Genomic DNA, 20,556 nt, shown 5'->3' on the forward strand with positions numbered 1-20,556 from the left:
TGAGGAGTGTGGAGGAAATGGGGACCATGAGAGGCATGAGGAAACTTTTACCATCGCTGTCTTTGTAAAACTTCCACACCACAGTAAGCACAAGACATTGAAAGAAGACACTTGGAGTCGTAAACCTTCTCCAGAACTTACCCTTTCTAGGGAAGGTACATATGTATACCACCCACAAAAAAGAAAAAGAAATGAGAGAAGGAAACTGTGTTAGTCTCTTTCCTTGTTGCTTTGGTCAAACACTGGACGAAGTGATTTAAGGAGGAAAAGGTTCCTTTGGGCTCTTTGTTACAGAAAGGATCTAGTCCATCATGGCTGAGAAGGCGTGGAGCTGGGGTGTGAGGTGTCTACACTGTGCCCACAGTCAGGAAACAGAGAGATGGATGTACTGCTCCGCGTTCTCCTTATTTGGTGCTAGCCCATGGGATGGTTCCATCCACTAGACAGGGTGAGTCTTCTTTTCCTCATTCAAACTTTTCTGGAAACACCATTATAGACACCCCCAAGAGGCACGTTTCCACGGTGAGTCTAAATGCAGTCAAGTTGACAATAAATATTAAGCATCAAAAAATCTGAGCCAGTATAAATGAGTCAAATATGGTGCATCACGTCATTGGAGAGGCTGAGGCAGGAGGATGGTAAATTTGAGGCCAGTGTGGGCTTCATCAACGCCCCTCCCCTTGTTTTTTGAGACTGGGTTTCCCAATTACGTAGTCTTGGCTGTTCTGGAACTATCTTTGTAGACCAGGCTGGCCTCGAACTCAGAGATCTGCCTGCCTCTGCTTCCCGAGAGCTGGGATTAAAAGGCGTGCACCACCACAGACTAGGACACGTGATGAAGGAATCAGGCGGTGTAAAAGAGAGGCCAAGAAAACCTCCAGGAGGCCATACACACTTGTGGTGAAGAGTCCACAGAAAAGGCATCACGAAAAGATGCGAGTGAGATTGCTAAGTAAAAGACAAGGGTTTCTATTCTCTTTTGAAACTAGAGAGAAGGGAGAGGGACGGATTATGGAGCCGCCTTGGGTGTGATGAACGACTGGATATTGCTATTAGGGCAATGGAGAGGGATTAGGAATCAACAGTGTAGCCTGGGAATGGAAAAAGCGGCGAGTTCTCTTTGGAAACGTTAGGGGTCGCCTGTGAGCAGCAAAGAGAGCCAGTGTGTGCTGCGTGGAGAATTGATGCTCCAGCTTGGAAGAAGCAGGCTGGCTGTCAAGCTTCAAAGTCCCGGGGTTTAGATGAGGGGGTACTCCCCGATTCTTCGCCGCATTTTCATCGTTCCGAGATCTGTCCAGAAGCACCCCTCTTCCTCTGTCGCAGACGGTCCAGTCAGAGGAGAGGGGTGGTGATGATGGACAGATTCAACCATAACTCTTAGGGTGCTCTCGGGCCCCGGCTTTGGGGTCATGGAGCCTCGCCTTGCAGCCTATCAGCCCTCACTCGGGGCGCCTTTGGTCTCAAGAAAAGCTGCTGGGATGCCGGGGCTCCTTCTTCCCCTTATCCCCCTTTCAATCCCTCGCCTGGGCTCAGGATAGCTGTCTCCTAGTCACAGGGTTGCAGAGAACTGGTTCCCTCCCCTCTGGGTGCCCAGCACGGAGGCTGGCCCCATCTGCTAAGGGTTGTGCTGTGTCCTGTCCCAAGGGAAACGTAGTCAGAGGACCGCCTTGTCCCCAGTCCAGTGCCCGCGCAACAAGGCTGGTGCAGCTGGAACCTGGGCGGCCCGCACACGTGCAGCGGGTTCTGCGCAGGGGCGTTCCTGCGCGTTGATCCCTGCTAGGCGCAGGGCTGCGGACGCTGCGCTAGTGGCTCTCGCCTTCCCTGTCCCTGCAGCGGTCGCGTAGGTCGGGGAAGCCCGACCCGGTGCTGGGGAAACCGAGCAGGGGAGGAGCCCGAGAGGGAGGGGTGGGAGGGGGCGCAGCCCCGCCCCCGCCCCGCCCCCAGTGGCCGGAGTCCGGGCTTCAGCCCGGCGCGCCGGAGCCTGCGAGCCCGCGAGCCTGCTAGCTGCAGCGGCGGTGGCGGCGGTGGCGGCGGCGGCGGCGGCGGCGGCGGCGGCGGCTTCCCCTTTGCACAGACCAGGCGTCCCGGCCCGCGCGGCCCGCTGACCCTGGGGCCCGCGCCCCACGGGGCAGGGATGCATCATGGCCACGCTGGCTTGTCGCGTGCAGTTCTTGGACGACACCGATCCTTTCAACAGTACCAACTTCCCAGAGCCCAGCCGGCCACCGCTGTTCACATTCCGCGAGGACCTGGCTCTGGGCACCCAGCTGGCCGGGGTCCATCGGCTGCTGCGGGCACCGCACAAGGTAAGATCCGGCCGGGTGAGTGGGGAGCTGGGGACGCAACCCCTGCAGCCGTGCCTGTCAGGGTGGGGGCGCTGCAGACGGGCTGGACTGGCAGAGGCCCCGGGGACACGCGCCCAAGGGCAGATACTACTGAGGGTTAGGCAGAGGGGCCGGGGGCACCCAGAGGCTGGCGCATGACTCTGCCTGGCTGGCGGGAAGGACAGCTCCATGTCCTAGCCCAGATCTTGGGACCAGCGGGGCCCAGCAGGTGCCATACCGGCCGGAGGCGGGATGCATTGGGATCTCCGTGGCTTCTCCGTTAGCTCGGCCTGGTGGGCGGGGTGCAGCTCGGACGCCGGGGCGATCGGCCCCCCGTACCCTGCCTGGCCCCGAGCCGGGCATGGAAAGAGCTCCTGGAGCCGCGGGACTCGGTTTCCTGGAAGAGAGCCCCGAGTGATGCCGGGGACAGAAGCTCTGTTGGGCCTCCCTGGCACTGCGGGCGGCTGGGCGACCCTCGCGACAAAGCACGCTTTCCGGGAACACCTCCCCCTCCTCCCTCTGGGAAGGGGCGCGCACTGCGATAGTGTTCACGCTATCCCGTTTTTTCTTCCGAGGAGCAGGTGGCCTCAGGAACCTTGGAGCAGCAGCCCCTGTGGGAGGAAGGGCGGGGGCGGGGGCGCGGGCAAGAGGCTCACAATGCCTCGGCCCAGGAGCCCCAAATGAGTGTCCCCTGGGAAGAATGGCGTCTCAGTCCACCCGTTAGAGTTTTCTTTTCTTTTCATGTCTTTTCTTTCTTTTTTAACCCTTTGAAGGAGGCCAGGCGACTTGCAAAGTGATTGTAAAGAGCCAGGCATTGAAAGCTAATCATTTAGCTCTCCGGGAATGCCCTTCCTCCCGCTTACACAGATGGACTGCACCTTGGAGGGTTTACTTCCTTGCTGTATTTTCTGCTTAGGTCCACATCAAAGTTTAGAGATAATTAATTCTGCGAGGATCAGCATGGACAAACATTTGGGGGAGAGAATCCTTCGTTCCAAGAGCAAAAGTAATTTTGGAAAATCTCTTATTCTTCTGTGAGATGCCCACTTGTTTTGAAAGTGAAGGAGGAGGCTGTATGGAAACCTGAGGGGTTTGGGAGTGATATCCTCCTGCTCCGAATTGGTCAGTGCTCCCTCCATTCCACCTAACTAATAACCGCCCCCTCCCCCTCCTCTTTTGCATGAGGAGTAGGGCGGATCTCTCTCATTCCTTCTGTACTGGTGCCGGGTGCCTGTAGTCACAGTCCTTGGATTCTTTCAGACCACAGAGCGCCATACCTGGGGGGACACAAGGCTTCTCAGAGTTACTTCAGTTAAGTCCTTGCCCCTTCTCCATCAGCGGATTCTGTGAGAAGTATTCACAGTGTCTCCCACTTCATGGTTATTCCATTCATCATGGTCTCAGATTACAGTGATCTTTTGTTGAAGCCACAGAAGCCTCATAATTGTGGCCTTGTGACCTTGAAGTGGTTTCCTTGGATCTCAAACCCTATATGCATGGGTTGACCTTTCAGGCTCCCAACTCAAGTATGTTTTTATGTTTCCATAGTCTCAATCCAGTATTCCTGGTGGGGCAGGAAATCCTGATGCTCCCCCTCTTGCCCCTCCTGGGCCCCCACCAGAAGCCACAGCCCAACAGTCTCACTGTCTCCCTGAACTTTCTCAGGTGCCCTTTGTGAAACAAACCTAAGAAGAGGTTTTAGAGAAAACCTTAGCTACCCAACAGTCTTTTCACCTGCTTTTACGCACTCTAAGTGTTTGCACTTAGAAACAGCGCAGGCAGCTGACTGTTACCCACAGTTTCTTCAAGCAGAATTCAGGGCATCTGTGTGTTTAAGTACACATGCATATCTTTGAGATGCTAGTTTCCAGCAATTAAAAGAAAACTGGGGAGGGGATAGTCTTCTCTATCCCAAGATAGCCTTGAACTTGCTCTGTACCTGAGGGTACCCTTGAAGTTTTGGTCCTGCCTGTGCCTCACAGGTGCTGGGGTTACAGATGTGCACCATTATAACCACATCATGCAGTACTGGGCTTCCTGTGTGCCAGGCGGGCACGATGACATCTGACCTGTGATCTCCAGCCCCTCCAGCAGGTAATCTGAAAGTTGGATGACCCACCTCTGACAGAAAGCGAGTCAGCCTGGAGTACTCAGCCTGGAGTACTCAGCCTGGAGTACTCAGCCTGGAGTACTCAGCCTGGAGTACTCAGCCTGGAGTACTCAGCCTGTGGTCGGTGCTCCACGGGAGCCCTAGTGCCTGTTCTCAACACCACACGGCTCCATGGAACGGGGCTTTTATTATCCCTGGTTTAGAGGCAAATGAAACAGAGGTAGAGAGCCATGAAGTACCTGATTTCTCTGCCGGGAGTGGGGAGCGGAGACCCTCACTAAGCCTGTGTGACTGGACACCTCAGTGCTGCTCGGCCCCGCTGGGCAGCTGTGTGGGTGAAGACAGAGCTATATACTTCCTCGGCCTTCTCATCCATCCCCTTGGGAAGTTCACCTAACACAACCATCTTGGTGTGCCAGGCACTTTTTGGCCTGATAGCAGGTGATGTATGTGACAAGTATAAGTGCTTGTGGAATTCCTGGAACTGGTAGAGTTCTTAGTCTACTAAGTAACTAAAAATTACAATTGTGGGCACAAGGTGGACACCATCCGGGCTTCTGTGGGAACTGAACAGCCCAGCCTCCCCTGATCTACTGATTCAAAACATGTATCTTACCATGGTGCTTGGGTAATTCCAGTACCAATTACCGCCCGAGTGCACAGGTTGTGGGTGAGCACATCAGGCAGTGAGTACGTGAGGTTCTTATTATCTTCTCGCTCTCTCGATAACTTCCTGAAGGCAACGCCCTGGTGGCCCCTTTCTCCATGTTGCACCTAGAAGCTAAGTAGTGCTAAGACGGGCGTGCACCCCATTGATTGACAGGTGTTAGTTTTAGAACACAAATCCACCCGTATTATTGCCCTAATGAATTTCCACCTTAATCCTCTTAAGGGACACATCTGTTTGCTACATTACATTGAGATTTTTCAAAGATGAGATCATTAGTAAACTTGGCAAGTGGGTTATGCCTCAGCATCTTAGGACAAGGCTGTTTAAGAACGTTCTGTGAATGGCTACGAGTCTAAGCGGGGTTGAATCTAACCCCACTGTAATTAGCTCACTTGGTTGGAACCTTGCTATTGAGATCGGGATCATGGGATTGAACCCTTTATGGGTCAGCTGGCTTTGCTTCATGCATGGCTACAGACCATGTCGGTAACCCAGCCAGACATCTAGCAGGTGCTCTCCTGGCTCCTTGCGAGTATCTGAGTTGGAACAGAATGACAGCAGATTTGGGGGGGGGGGGGCGGGGTTGGGGCAAGGCTCCTCTGGAATGAGCTTGTGCTGGAGACTGTCCTCTAGACCTCCACGTCAAATTTCATTTATCGCTGTCCCCACGCCTCCCTCCCCGCCCCCCCCCCCAGCCGCTGTGGCAGGTGGACAGACAAGGAAATGCCAGTGAACACAGAAGGAAACTGAGGTAGAGGTAGGTTAGCAGGTTGCCTACGGCCATGCTGCTTTCAGTGAAGGAGCTGGGATTTAAGGTCAAGTCTTTTTTTACTCTGAAGCCTGTAGCCAACTGTGTCCCATTATTAGAAAACCAGCGGAGCACGTGCTGCGGCTCCCCATGGGGGCGGGGCGGGGCTGCCTGCCTGCCACAGGGCCCTGACTTACAGGGCTCTGCTGGTGAGCCCCGCCATGGTTGATGCTCTGTGGGCCTGTGTCTTTTGTCCTTGGAGTCCAACCTGGGTCCCTCGGCAAAACAACAGGCCTGCCTTCACCCTCCCCCACGGGACTGTGAAATGTTAGTCCTTACTGGTGGCAGCTTTAAACTGATTAACATGCCAGGTCAACTCGGGAACGCCCTTCCCCCACCCTCTTTTCTTTTCCCGAGGGCCCTCTCCAGTGAGGAAACTTCCCAACCCCGTGGGACTTGGCTTCCTTCAGACCGAGGCAGCTACTGCTCCTGGTGGCCTCCACACGCCACCTACTGTTCCTCTGACTTCTGTGGCTGGCGTAGCCATGTCCTGTTTGACAACAACCTCTGCTTCCTGCTCCGTTTGCAGGGTTGGGGTTGACAGTCATGCTTTTTTTTGGTTGAGGAGAGAGGGCTGGGAGAGTGACGTGAGGAAGAATGAGTGAGGACTATCAAGTTATAGCAAAACGTTAAGCCTCACCACAGGAATGCCATCGGCCAAAGCCCAATTGGAGGATGTTGCAGTTTCTCCATCAAACACATTGTGAAGAAAAAGGAAAGACTAGAAAGAAACAAAATGAAAAGAAGCTTGAGAGAGATATAAACCGGTATGAGGCTCTAATTGAAGGCCGAGTCAAACAAACACATTGTAAATAAATGTTTGAGATTGATGGGGAAATCAAATGTGACTGGCTAGTTGGTAGTGCACATGATTAACTTTTAAAATTACATACTTATTTACTTATTTTGTGTGGGTGTATATCTGTGTGGGAGCATGTGCCACTGAATGTGTGTGTGGAGGCCAGAGGTCAGCTTTCAAGAGTTGGTTCTCTCCTTCAGCTCAGGTTGGCGGAATTGGCAGGAGGCACCTTTCCCAGCCCCACATGACTAATTTTAAAGTGAGATAAAACTATGCTGCTCTTTTGAAATAAGAATTTTTGTCATTCAAAGATGCTTCAGGGTAATCTGAGATAGAGAGGCAGGTAGGCGGGTCAGTGTCCAGATAGGACCAGGTAGACTGTGGTTAAACTGGACTGTGGGGTATGGATAAGGGCCGGATAGTGTTTTTTATACTTTTGCATATTGGATTTTTTAAAACAATTTATTTATTTTTACTTTATATAAATCAGTGTTTTGCCTGCAAGTATCTGTATGTGGTAATCCGATCCCCTGGAACAGAAGTTACAGACAGCTGTGAGCTGTCATGTGGGTGCTAGGAGTTGAACCCGGGTCCTCTGGAAGAGCAGCCAGTGCTCTTAACCACTGAGCTGTTGCTCCAGCCCCGGATTTTTTTTTTTTTTTTTTTAAGTAAAGAGACGATCCCTCTGGAGTGAGGGCTCTGTCATTAAGCCTTACAAGCTCCCTGAACATGGTCACATTTACATCTCACTGTGCAGCCCTAGCTGGCCTTAAACGCATAATCTTCACGTGCCTCGGCCGGTGCTGAGATCTCTGTGCCATCATGCCTAACCTCCAATGATGTTTTCTCTTCCCACTCGGTCTTAGTCACCTTAGGATTTTAGAAAGGTATCATGTTTGTTTGTGTTCAGAGTGTCTTTCCAGGCTCAGTTGCTCACCATGTCGATGTCAACAGGTCTCCTGCTGGCTTGGTAAGGGAAATAAATGCTCGGGGAGGGATACACCCGGACTCTAGTATAGGCACCTGCCTTTTAACCGCTTGGTAAGATGTGGTTACTGCTGAAATAAATGACACCTCACATAAAGGCGACCAGTTTCCCACTGCCGTGGAAGCCTTCTGGCCACACCAGGGCTTGGTTTCCAGTGAGCCGCCCCTGCCACTCCATTTTGGCTCCCAAGAGCATCTTGGGGTGTAGCAAATGGCAGGGGTGTTTTAACAAGTGCAAATGGAAGTTTGTGTATGTTGGCATTTCTACTATTACCTTCAACTTCTTTTTTTAATGGGCAGACTAAAACATTTGTGGGCTAACTATCAAAGAGGGGATAAGATGGATCATCTGGAAGGAAAAACAACAGCAATCAATCACCAACTAGAAAGAATACATTCTCAGGAGTTGCAGAATTTTAGAGACTCTAACAAATGGGATCTACATCGTACCTGTTTACAAAGTGGGGCTCCTCCCCGCCTCTGGTTTAACCTACGTGGGCCTTCCTGTCCCTCCTGTCTCAGTGCTAGGGTGGCAAGTGTGCCCCACTATGAAGGCATCCACAACTTAGTTCTGTAACTTAGTTGTAATTAAAATGTTAGACTCCAAGGGGGAGATGTTTAAGGACTAATGTCAGGAAAGCATCTTAAACGTTCTGAACAAATTGAAAAAAGAGAATGAGAACATCGGGGGCTCAGCGAGGAGCAGTTCCCCTAGGTTTGTCAGAAAGGAAGCAAATTAGTTTCTCAAATGCCTCACCAAATATTTTTTTTTTGTTTCATTCTTTGAACAGATAACCAAGAAGGAAGCTCCCCTAGTGTTCATAGGGTTACTCTGCTTCACCACACTCCAATATTTCCTGAAGATGGAAATGAAAGAGTGGGGCCTTAAACAAGAATGTTATAGGATAAACCCCCGGTGTTTTTAAATGACTTGTTCAATTAACAAATTGTGTGTGTGTGTGTACGTGTGTGTGCGTGTGTGTGCGCGCGCGCGCGTGCATGCACATGTGTGTCTATGCCACACGTGTATGGTGTATGTGGAGACCTGTGGCAGTCAGAAGATGATGTCTTAGCTCCTGGAGCTGGAGTTAGAGGTGGTTGTGAGCCATGTAGGTGCTGGGAACCGAACTCAGGGAAAGCAAGCATTCTTAACCACGGAGCCGTCTCTCCGGCCCCACCAAGCATCTTCCAGCGGTTGAACAGATGCAAAGGGGTTTATAGCAAATGATTGATGGGTGTATTAGATACTTTTATGGGAGGAAAAGGTTGTTTCGGCTTATGGTCCAGGCTTTGTAGTATATCATGGTAGAGGAGGTGTGGAGGCAGGCAGCCCCTGTCTGTGGGTAGTAGAAAGATGCCCGGAGAGGGGAACAGGAGTGCTCAGCCGACTTTCTCCGTTTTTTCTTCTTTTCATGTGGTCCAGGATTCTTCTACCCATGGAAGGCAGCTGCCCACATCCAGGGTGGGTCTTTCTTTGTTAATCTTCTAGGGGATGCTCACCCTCCCAGAGGGAACTCTGTACTAATGCCCTAGACGTCTCTTAATCCAATCGAGTTAGCTCTCTCACTTCACGACCACAGTGGCCAAATGTTCCTGGCTAGAGTTGACAAATTTAAAGCAGGTGGGACTCCCTGAGAGGTGTGTTCCTAGAGGACAGAATCAGGAGGACGGTCCTTCTGTCTGAAGTCGGGTCATACAGAGCATGGCAGCTGCTCACCAGCTGTGGTTTGAGGGAGGGGGTTTATCCCCACTGCACTGGAATCACCTATACACTTGTTCTGGCTGTGACTTGAGGTCATCTTTTCCAGCCCTGAGTTTGTGAGTCCAGTGTCAGTGAGAACAACCCATGACTCATACACAAGAGCGTTCAGTAGCATTGGCTTTGAGATAACGGACCCAATTTCTTTCTTCTCTCCTATTTCTTCAAATTTTAAATGAAAGCCAAATTTAATATGACTAATATTACTACACCTGGAACAGTCCAGCTTTCATCCCTTGTGAACAGTGACAGACTTCTCTGAGGGAGTCAGCGAAGCATGGTGGTTTGAAAGGCAGATGATGGATATCGTAGGGAAACCATATTGGGGGTGTGATGGCTAATTTAGATTATAAAACTGATTGGATTATGAAACACCTGAGGGACTAGTGAATCATACTAGTGAGGGCATTTCCAGAGAGAATTAACTGTCAGGAGATGTGGGGAACATTGTCCATGGAGGGGTCTTGGACTGGACTGGATAGACAGAGACATCCAGATGAGAACCGGCATCCATGTCTCTCTGTTTCCTGGTCTGCCGAGATGAGAGCCAGCAGTCTTAGACTCCTGCTGCACCCATGATCCTGCTGCCATGCTTCTCCTACTACGATGGACACAAGTCAACCCCTTCCTTTTCCCTTGCACAAGCTCAAGTTCACAGCTAGGATAGAACTTTAAAAACAAATCTCAGCTCCTCAGGCCTCTTTCCTTAAATAAATGAAAAAGCAACAGCAACAAAACCCTTACTTGTGTCTGTTGAAGAGTCTGGAACATTCCTCCCGCAGACAGTGCAAGGACAGCTAGCTCTCCTCTGTAGCTGTGAATCTGAACTGTGTTGGTGAACTTTGGGTGATGTTTCTGGAGAGAGATTATACTGGCCACATTAGATTCTTGAGAGAAGAATCAAGGGAAGATTCACCCCTTCTACAACAGATAAGATAGAGACTGAGCATGTCTAGGTTTGGAGACAAGTGCAAACTACACTGAAGAAATGCCAATCACTGTTCTTGTCACCTGAGCGACTATTCCTAACACTTCCACATCTCGCCATAACTTGAACATGAAGTCCAGGACTATATCTGAGCATGTTTTAAGTCATCAAGTATTTTTTAGGCACAAACTCTTTAATGACAGCATGGTAACCCAGTCCTTTCCTAGACCATGATCCATGTAACCATTGCTTCTCATCCACGAGGGAAAGCACTCCACTTCCTGTAATGTTTAACTTGCCCCAAACTCGTGCATGCATGCATGAATGAACCATTGGACATTTAGGTAGTTGACAATAAAGTAACAGGTAATTCTATAATACATTCACTTATAGGAAAAAAAAACCCCAAATCTTTGTGCTTGAATCTGCTTAATTCCTTAATTAAATTCCTAGATGTTTAACTGCTGAGTTGAAAGGTCAAGACCTCATCCTCAAGGGAAGAAATGTCTGTGGTGTGAACAATGGAGGTGGCTGGAAAAGTGGTCTCTAAGCCAGGGTAGAGGAGGTAGAGAGATGGGCAAGCTCCGGAGCCCGGGGCCAGATGACTTCTTTTGCTCTCTGCTGTTGTGTTACCTCTGAGAGTGACAGAGATGACTGACAGAAGCCTGAATAAGTGATGCGTGTGGACCCCACTGCTCCCCCTACTCAAAGGGCACCATTGTGCTAGGCCTTCTCAGCTGTGTACTGAACATAGGAGACTGTTCTTTCTGTGTTCGGTGTCTGTCTCCCAGTACGGTTCAAAGCCTAGCAGAAGGACACACACCTGAACTCCTCCACTAGAGTGCCTAGGACCCGATAAGTAACTGGCTCTAGTAAATGTTTTTAGTATTTGAAAGAATTAAGTGGGAACAATTATATATGTAAAATGGTTGTACCCATGGTAGGTCTCTGATCTTCAAGAGCTTATGTTTTCAGATCTGTGTCAGATCTCTAATCTACCATCATGATTACTACATGTTATACCGTCTATCTATCAACATGATTACTACATGTTATACCATCTGTCTACCAACATGATTACTACATGTTATACCATCTGTCTACCAACATGATTACTACATGTTATACCATCTGTCTACCAACATGATTACTACATGTTATACCATCTGTCTACCAACATGATTACTACATGTTATACCGTCTGTCTACCAACATGATTACTACATGTTATACCGTCTGTCTACCAACATGATTACTACATGTTATACCATCTAAAAATTGACGGTGAGTGTGGCAGAACCCACTGCTCTCTTGTTTTTGCCCTTCTCCACACGGGATCTATTCCAAGTCCTCAGACAAGAAAATCTAACTTATGCAGAAGGGTCAGATTGGCAAGGTGAGGTCACGTGATCCTGTAGGTGTCTTTTTCTCTTTTTTTTTTTTTTTTTTTTTTTTTTTTGGTTTTTCGAGACAGGGTTTCTTTGTGTAGCTTTGCGCCTTTCCTGGAACTCACTTAGTAGACCAGGCTGGCCTCGAACTCACAGAGATCCACCTGCCTCTGCCTCCCAAGTGCTGGGATTAAAGGTGTGCGCCACCACCACCCGGCTCTTTTTCTCTTGTATTTGGGTTGGTGTTCTCACCACCATAGAGAACAATTCAACACTGTTGTATCTCACCAGAACTCCACTGTCTATGAATATAAAATGACACAGCCAAATGCCTTCCGGAGCCATCGGACATTCTTGGGTGTGCCATTTTCAGTGACAGCATGCATGATAATCCATGCATGCATCATGATGATGGAACTGCCCAATGGTTCTCCTTTTTCACTCCCAGACACATGTGCAGATGAGTTTGTATGGGGGACACTTGGGAGACTGCCTGAAGACTGCTTTAGGCCTGGGTCAGGAGTTCTGTGATGGAGGAGGACATCAGGCTAGACTTGAAGCCTACTGTCCAAAATAGAGAAGCACCACTTCTTTTTTCTTTTTTAAAATTTTCTTTATTTTTCTCTCATACAATACATCCTGACCATAGGTTCCCCTCTCTCCATTCCTCCCAGTCTCTCCCAGATTCTCTCTCCCCAGCCCCTGGCACCCCTAGTCTCCCTCTAGAAAAGAGCATGCCTCTTAGGGACATCAACTGAACATGGTACAAGATACAATAAGACCAGGCACAAACCCTCACATCAAGGCTGGAAGAGGTGACCTAGTAGGAGGAGAAGGATCCCAGAAGCAGGCAGAGTCAGAGACACCCCCACTGTCAAGAGTCCCCCTAAAACACCAAGTCAACAGCCATAACATATGCAGAGGACCTGGCACAGACCCGTGAAGGTGATGTGATTGCCCCTTTGGTCCCTGTGAGCCCCCATGAGCCCAGCTTAGTTGATCCCGCTGGTCGGCAGCACCACTTCTTAATCCGGGTCATTGTCGTTGCTTTGGTCCCAACCACCAAGTCACACTGCTGCCCATGCTGCGTGTTAGGAAGGGAGAGGGCTGCTGTGTGCTTGTGTAAGGGATAAGGGACCCCCAAGGCCGTTGTGGCTGCAGCAACCACACTTCGTGGCTTTGAGAAGGCAAGAGTTGTGGCTGTGGAGCCTAACTATTCTTTCCAGAGTTGTATGTTTCAGTATTTTGTTTATTTATTTCGTTTGTTTCTTGAGATGGGGGTCTCATGTGGCTAAGACTGGCTTTGAACTCACTATGTAGCCAAAGATGGTGTTAAACGCCTGGTCCCCCTGACTCCACTTCGTAAGTGCTGGGATTACAGGCATGTGCCCCATGCCCAGTTCTCGCACTGGATATTCTGACTTTTGTCAACCACGGAGGTGCTGGGTAGGATTTTGTTACCAGTGGCAGCAGTCACTTGGAGGGGACTGCTGTTGGGTGCTTTTTTTCTTTGTTAGATCTTAGCGGCAAGCTGCAGACATACTCAGGCTGACTTTGGAGAGCAGCGAATGTAAACCTTCCAGAACACAGCAGTACCTGGGTGGGTGCTCTGTGGGCAGCCAGGGCCTGTAGTTCGGATAGCTTGGCCCGTCTTCCTGTGCATGCTCCAAGCTCACCCACATGTGCCAAGGAGTGGGAGAGGAGAGCCGTTGGGCAGGCCTCTCCAGAACAATAGAGATGTAAGTGGTTTTCTTTGTTTTTTCTTTTTCATTCTTTCTTTTTTTTTTTCATTCCCAGAACTGGGTGCATTTTTGTGGACAGTGACTCACCACTGAGCATGCCAGTAATAGACCATGGCATGTCTGCAGAGTTTATAAGGCACTGGGACATGGATTAGCCTGGCTGGTCCCTAGTCAACCCTTGGAAGAGAGCAACATGGTGCCTTCAGGCCCCCATTACAGAGATAAGAGAACTACCGTTCAACAATGTTTGTGACAGATGCATGCCAACAGCCCCTCACAGGAAACAGCCTTTCACAGGAAATGGCCCCTCACAGGAAATAGCTTCTCATAGGAAATGGCCCTTCACAGGAAACAGCCTCTCACAGAAAAGGCCCATTATGGGGAGCAATATCTCACAGGAAACAGCCTCTCACAGGAAACAGCCTCTCACAGGAAACGGCCTCTCACAGGAAATAGCTTCTCATAGGAAACGGCCCCTCACAGGAAACAGCCTCCCTTAGGAAACAGCCTCTCACAGAAATGGCCCATTATGGGGAATACTGTCTCACAGGAAACAGCCTTTCACAAGAAATAGCCTCTCATAGAAAACAGCCTTTCACAGGAAACGGCCCCTCACAGGAAACAGCCTCTCACAGGAAACAGCCTCTCACAGAAATGGCCCATTATGGGGAGCAGTGTCTCAGAGGAAACAACCCGTAGAGGAAATGGCCTCTTACAAGGCAGTGAAACTTGAACTTGGTGTATTATGTTCTTTATGTCTCTCTGATGAGAGAGCCCCTCACAATCTATCAGAGATAAGGGTAAGGAAATTGACACCCAGGGAAGTATGCAGAGGGAAGACAATGGGAGACACGTTGACGCTGAGTTTACTAATGTTATACGCCATGAGTTGGTGATGGTGTTTTTCACGGGCTATAGGCTGTGTTGAAGATGGAATCTTCCCTCTGTTGTCAACACTAGTGATCTTAGGAATGTGAAATCCCCCCATTCCTTAGGAGGTTTTCTTTGGTAGGGAGATAAGTCACTAGCATAATAAAAAGTGAAGTCCTGACTGAAGGAGAAGACAAGCCATCGGGGCCACAGCACTGTCAGACTCGAGAAAGACCCACGTGGACTGCCTAGTCCAGAAAGTCTCTGGGAAGGAGGGTGAGGTTTGAGTGTGGAAATGGAGAATGGTTGGTGCTTTTTGTAGGTGATACAGATAAGGCCTGGGAGTCAGGATCGGGCCTCGTGGCTACAGGGAAATGGGGACAGCCCTCGTGGAGGAAGGTGACCCACATCACTGGGTGGTAAGAAAAACTTGAGGATTTGAATGGAGAGCTGCGGCGATTGTCAACGGAAAACGATTTCAAATGTTGCTTTCACTCTATCCAGTAGACATGCAATGAAAAAGGGAAGGGGAGGGAGGAGAAGACCAGCAAGATGGGGAGAAATTCTTACAGAGAACAAGTGAAGGAAAGAGAAGAGGGGAAGATGGGTGGATAGTCAGCCACTGAAAGACCACAGGCCACAGCAGCATGAGGAGAGGGAAGGACACAGGGTCATGCTTTGGGCATATACAGGGAAGGCAGGAACACTTGCTGCCCATTGGCTGGGCCCCTTCTATTTCCTGGTGGGTTGACCATTCAGATATTAGCTACTGAGGACCCTTTTCTGAGGGTTTGTTTCCTTTCTTTTTTCCCTCTCAAAGATGTTTATGGCTATTGGTCTGGTGTCAGATTCTCAGGAGAGCAGCAAAGAGTGACCTGGAAGGGCCGTAAAATGATGGTGGCTCCTTTACATTTGAGAGGCCTGTGTGCCCCATGCCCCGCCTACTCCATCCACCTTTATGGGCCCTGGGGATGGAACCTAAGGTCTCCTACATGTCTAGGCAAGTGCTCCACCATTGGGCAGCAGCCCACTCCTCTGTATTTATCCTTCTAAAACTTGGAACAGCATTACCTCCCTTGTAAAGCTGTTGGACAGAAAAATCAGAACAGGATCTCACCTTCATTGTATGTCACATATTCATGCGGTTTTCAGCCCCAGCTGTGTGCCGCTCCCCCCCCCCCCCCCCGACCGTGGGCTGTACCCATTCCCCTGAATGTTATCCTGTGTCCACAACTGTCCCAGCACATCTGTTCTCCCTACCCACCTCTGTTCCCACCATCGTGTCCCTACTGCCAGCACAGGTCCTGACTACGAATGCAGGGATGAAGCACTTTCGGGTGCAGCCCCACCCCACATGTCCCTTTTTCTGTCCTCCCATGCCGTGCCCTCCTTCTCGTGGAGAATCCACCCATCTTCTGTTCTTACTCTCCACTCCCCTATGGAATCCTTTTTCTAACATCTGTATGGCCTATAGCCTCCTTCATCCAGACAAGTCCTTGGCCCCTGGGTCCAGCCTTCCATCTTTCTTCTATCTTCGGCCTTCCTGTTTAAGCTCTACGGTCTTCTCTCTTAGCCCTTCTTGGCCCATCCCAGCTCCTGTACTCATTACAGTGTGTTTTCTTTTGCTAACATACTTGCCTTTCAGCCCCACAGACACTTCCTTGTCTTGACCTTAGTGTCTTAGTAGTACTTGCCAATTTTGGTCAGTGCCATCTATTTCTTTTTTATCTTCCTACTCCTCCTGCTCTTTGAATGCTGCCTGCCAGGACACCCTTCTCTGCACAGTCCACTCCTTTCTGGGAGGCTTCAAGGACTTTCCGATGACCCTGGAGTTCATATCTCTGGTCAACTTTTCTTTCTGGGTCTGAAAACCAATACCTAGCTGCTCCTCAGGTGACTCCTCTTGGACAGACCACAGATGTTGAATACACAGCATCTCTAAATCAGGCCTTCCTTTCCTGTAGTCGTGTGCCCTCTCTGTGAAGAGCATTCATTACCAGCAAGTTGTCCAGTCCAAGACTCTCTCTTTGGTTTCGCCTCTGTCTGTCCTCACATTCTGTTGTTCCCGCTATGTCTTGGGATCCTGCTTCTCTCTCCATTGCATGTGGAGCTGTACCCATGTAGGAAAAGATCAATGTTTATTAGGCAACTAAAAGATGAGATACTATTTGAGAAAAGGTTAAATCATGGTAGGATTGCTCAAACCATATGGGTACCTGTGTTTGTTCTGCTGTGGATACAAGTCAGTGGAAAATGCCATACCTCCAGACAATTGTTTTTATTATCTCCCACTATTTCCTTGGGTTAGGAATTTGGGAGGTGCTCACTGGTGTTCTGATTCAGGGTCTCTCAGGGGTTTGCATCCAGGAAGTGCCTGGCCTGGGTTTCTCTCAGAGGGTGTTTTATCCATTGCCCTGGTGCTGTGCCTGAGAAGATGTGAATAGCTGGCAGTCCCTGTCTCTGTGGTCCCCCTAATGGGTCTCCCTAGCATGGTGGCTTCTAGGAGCTGGACTTCTTACACAGCAGTTTGAGGTTCCAAAGATAGCCAGAGGAATGCCAGAATGCTGTGTCATCTTTTTCTTAATGCCAGTCATTAGATGCACATCACTAAGGCTGGCTCTCATTCAAAGACAGAGAATGAGATATCACTGTTTCACAGGAAGAATGCTGAAGAATTAGTGAACTTAAACCATGTATATACTGTGAAATTCAGTTGAGCTTTGGTGTATAACTCTGTGAGTTTTCACGTATCAGAGGCCTTCGTAACTGACAAGATCTGAGACATTTCCAGAAGGTGTGTTCATTTGTGGTCATGCCGTCTTCTTATCACCATATCCCTAGTGGCCACTCATCTCTCCTGAGAGTTTTTCAGAACTTCATGTGAGTAGAGTCATTCTGTATGTGATCTTTTGAAACTGGTTTCTTCACAATAAATTCTTGGGTGTAATAACAATCCATTCCTTTTTTTTTTTTTTTTAAATCACCAAGTCCATATATGATCCTACCATAGTGTGTGCATCCATTTGCTCATTGAAGGTTTTTTTTTTTTATATTGTATGGAGTTTTTGTATGAACACAATTTTTTATTTTTTTTCCCTATGGTAAATACTTAGACAAAGTATTATTTGGGCTCTCTTTGTAGACATATACCCTTAGGAGAAATTGCTAACTGGGTCTTTGGACTTCACAGTCTAAGTACCCTTTGGAACTCTGCTTAGAAATCACTGTTCATAGCTGCTTGACTCTTTTTTTTTCATTAAATTTTCTGAGACCCGGATGTGGATGAATCACAAGATAAAGTTCTGGTGTCTCTGTGTAGCTTAGTCTTCTTGAGCTCAGGCCTTACCCAACACTTGCTGTGTACACTCATCCCAAAGCTCTACAGAGGGATAATGGCCATGACTGAGCTTTGAGGAGTACCATTTCTCAAATCCCAGAGTGCATGGATTCCCAGAATTTCGTCAGTCATCAAAATACCGTCAGCCCTCCATAGTGCAGGGGTTGTATATGAGGATTCAGTCAACTGTGGATCCAGAATGTTAGAAAAAGAATCACCTCTGTTCTATACTGAGCAGTAGCTGATTCGTGGCCATTCCCTCAACAATGCAGCACAATGACTATTTATAGACCATGTAGGTTGCAGTAGGTAGTGTGCATTTTAGAGAGGACTTCCAGTGTATGAAAGAATGCTTACATGACTTGTATGCAAATGCTATGCTGTGTATGTAAGAGACTCTGGTGTCTGTTGTGGGGGTCCTGGAGCCAGCCCCCCACCCCTGACACTGAGGGACTGAGTTGGCATTAAACAAAGCATCTAGAACACTGGAGATTTTTAGATTGGGCATGTGGCTTGCTGGATGTGGCTCTTGGCCTCTTTCCTTGGCCACTCAAGATTCTGAATCTGCCACTCACAAGTAGACTTTACCCCGTGGTTCATCCTCATCCTAAGCCTTTTGGCTGTCTTGTTTGCACAGACAAGTGTAGACACTTGCACCTGTTTTCTTTATGGGCGGAAGTGAGGGGCTTTAGCAGAGGAGATTCGGGCACTAAGGTGAACCTTGAGAGCCTGACTTGACTGATAATTTTAAACTTTACTTATAACATTAGAGTTTGTAAACAGCCCTCTAGTTAAAGGCCACCTTTCACATCAGCCACGGGGGAGGACTTAGATAAAACCCAGAACCTTTGTGCTCAGATGCCCAACCCATCTTACAGTTCCTCTGGTAGCCTGGGAATATGTGCAAATCCCCTGATCCTCCCACCTCGATGTCCCAGCCGGTCCCAGGAATGCTTTTTGCTCAACCTGGCTAACTTGTATCACATCATGATAGCCCAAACTTTGGAAGGTGTGATTGGGAGTCCTAATTGAGTGCCCCTGCCTCTCCCTGGGAACCTCCTGTTCCATCCTCCTCCCAAGAGTGACAGGAGGAGCCCGGAAGTGGCAGCCATTTTCCCACCACTGTTGCCTCTGCGTGCATCTTGTGGGCCCAGCCAGCCAGAGTAAGGCCTCCGCTAATCCCGGGGAAGCAGTACAAAGGGGAAGGAAGGGCTGGCCCCAGGCCTGAGTCCTTTGTGTCTCAGGGCTCTGGTGTCTTTAAGCCTATTTGGTTCCTTCACACTCTCAGAGAGCCACTCGCTTTGCAAAGCAAAATCACAAACCAACTTCCTCAGCTTGCCTGGTACCCGCGGAAGAGTGTGCTGAGCTCACTAAGTGAACAGATACAGCGCTGTGATGTCTGAACAGTTTAAATTTCATTATTCAGTACAGTATTTATCTGGGGACCAGAGTTTGCCAGTTAGAGGACCCTGAGAGGGGTCAAGGGCCAGGGGTCCTGACTAGGCTCACAGAGCCACAGTTGAGCTCTAGAATGGGTCCCGGGTAGAAGGCACACCTGGGGCTTCTTTGTAGCTGGCTCTGTGGGGCCAAAAGTCCCTCTGACAGGAGACGGGTCATGAAATTGTGTGTATACATCACAAGGCATGTGTTGGTCACACTCAAGTGTCTTTAGTGTTTGGAGTCTCTGATCAGAGCCCAGAGTAATCAGTGACTTGGAGTTGAAACTGGCAAGACCAAGCCCACCGGCCCGCCCTGGCATCTTGTCACTCCAGGGGCCTGTTTCTTTTAGGGTCTGTGCTTTGTTCTGTAGGCCAGGGTCCTGGGTGGAGATCAGTAGCTGGTGGTGTAGCTCCCACTGAGCATACGCCGTGCTCCTAACTTGTCAGAGTTCTGGAGAAACAACAGTGAACAGAACAGGCAGGGATCCTGACCTTAGGGGGCTTCTGGTCTAGGGGGAGAGAGGCAGTGGCCAGAGAACCAGGGTATGGATATGAGGAGCAACTATCCAATCACAGAGGAGAGGGGCTGTGTCTTACGTGTTGTGGACTCTACCACTGGCCAGATGTGTATCGTTGGGCATGTGTGAGCCCTCAACACTTCCTGCTCCTAGAGCTCCCAGAAGATGATAGCAAAGCCAGTGGCCAAGCCGCTTGCCTCCAGGATACTGTCTCTGGATGGCCCTTGAGAATGAGTTTGTCTGCTCTCTGTATGTGAGTCCATATGTTTTGTGAATGGAGCTCACTGTGCGTAGATTCCTCCTATTCCCTATCCTGCTGACAACCTGGGTATTAGGCTATTGTGGTAGATGATGGGGTCTTTGGGGATTTGGTGGCGGGGAGGTTGTAAGCAGGTGCCAAGGTCCTGAGGTCAGACTTGAAGGATAGTAGAGTTTGGTAGCTTGGGTCTTGACATCCAAAGGGCAACCAGGCTGGGGTGGAGGTGACCTCTGAGGTGAGAACATGGAGCAGGGGTGGGGGGCAGGAGAGGTTAGTCATGTGTTGCTGAAATCATGCTTCACTTGCATGCACATGAGAATTCTAGGATATAAAAAGAGTGGTGGGGTATCCTGATGTGCTCTAGACCGTCCCCCGCCCCCATGCCAGGCCAGGGCTGCAGCCTCTCCCACCATGACTACATTCGGTGACTAAGGCATGCAGTTTGAAGCCCCCTGCGGATCTGTAGTCTTGACTCAGATGTGCTCACCTCGTCTTTTAGGGAAAAGAAACTGGGCCATGAGGTTTGTGAAGGAGCTTGCCAGCGTCCTTACTGCTAGCCTTGGTGCTCCTGTTGGCCTTTCCTGTCAGCTTTGCTTTCCATTACCGGCTCCCTTTGTG

The 20,556-nt window shown here is 49.4% G+C and overlaps 1 protein-coding gene across 11 annotated transcripts in view; it reads left to right on the forward strand.

Annotated features, from left to right (window-relative positions):
- The first annotated feature begins 2,017 nt into the window (after positions 1-2,017).
- Positions 2,018-20,556, forward strand: part of Fhod3 (formin homology 2 domain containing 3) — a 425,281-nt gene continuing 406,742 nt past the window's right edge. For all 11 annotated transcript variants that reach the window (XM_076554837.1, XM_076554838.1, XM_076554839.1 and 8 more), the window contains exon 1: positions 2,018-2,306. In XM_076554837.1, coding sequence (XP_076410952.1) covers positions 2,142-2,306 — 165 coding nt within the window. In that variant the 5' untranslated portion in view covers positions 2,018-2,141. The remainder of the gene's footprint in view (positions 2,307-20,556) is intronic.

This window comes from Peromyscus maniculatus, chromosome 19 (genome assembly GCF_049852395.1).
Source record: "Peromyscus maniculatus bairdii isolate BWxNUB_F1_BW_parent chromosome 19, HU_Pman_BW_mat_3.1, whole genome shotgun sequence".
Classification (NCBI taxonomy): Eukaryota; Metazoa; Chordata; class Mammalia; order Rodentia; family Cricetidae; genus Peromyscus; species Peromyscus maniculatus.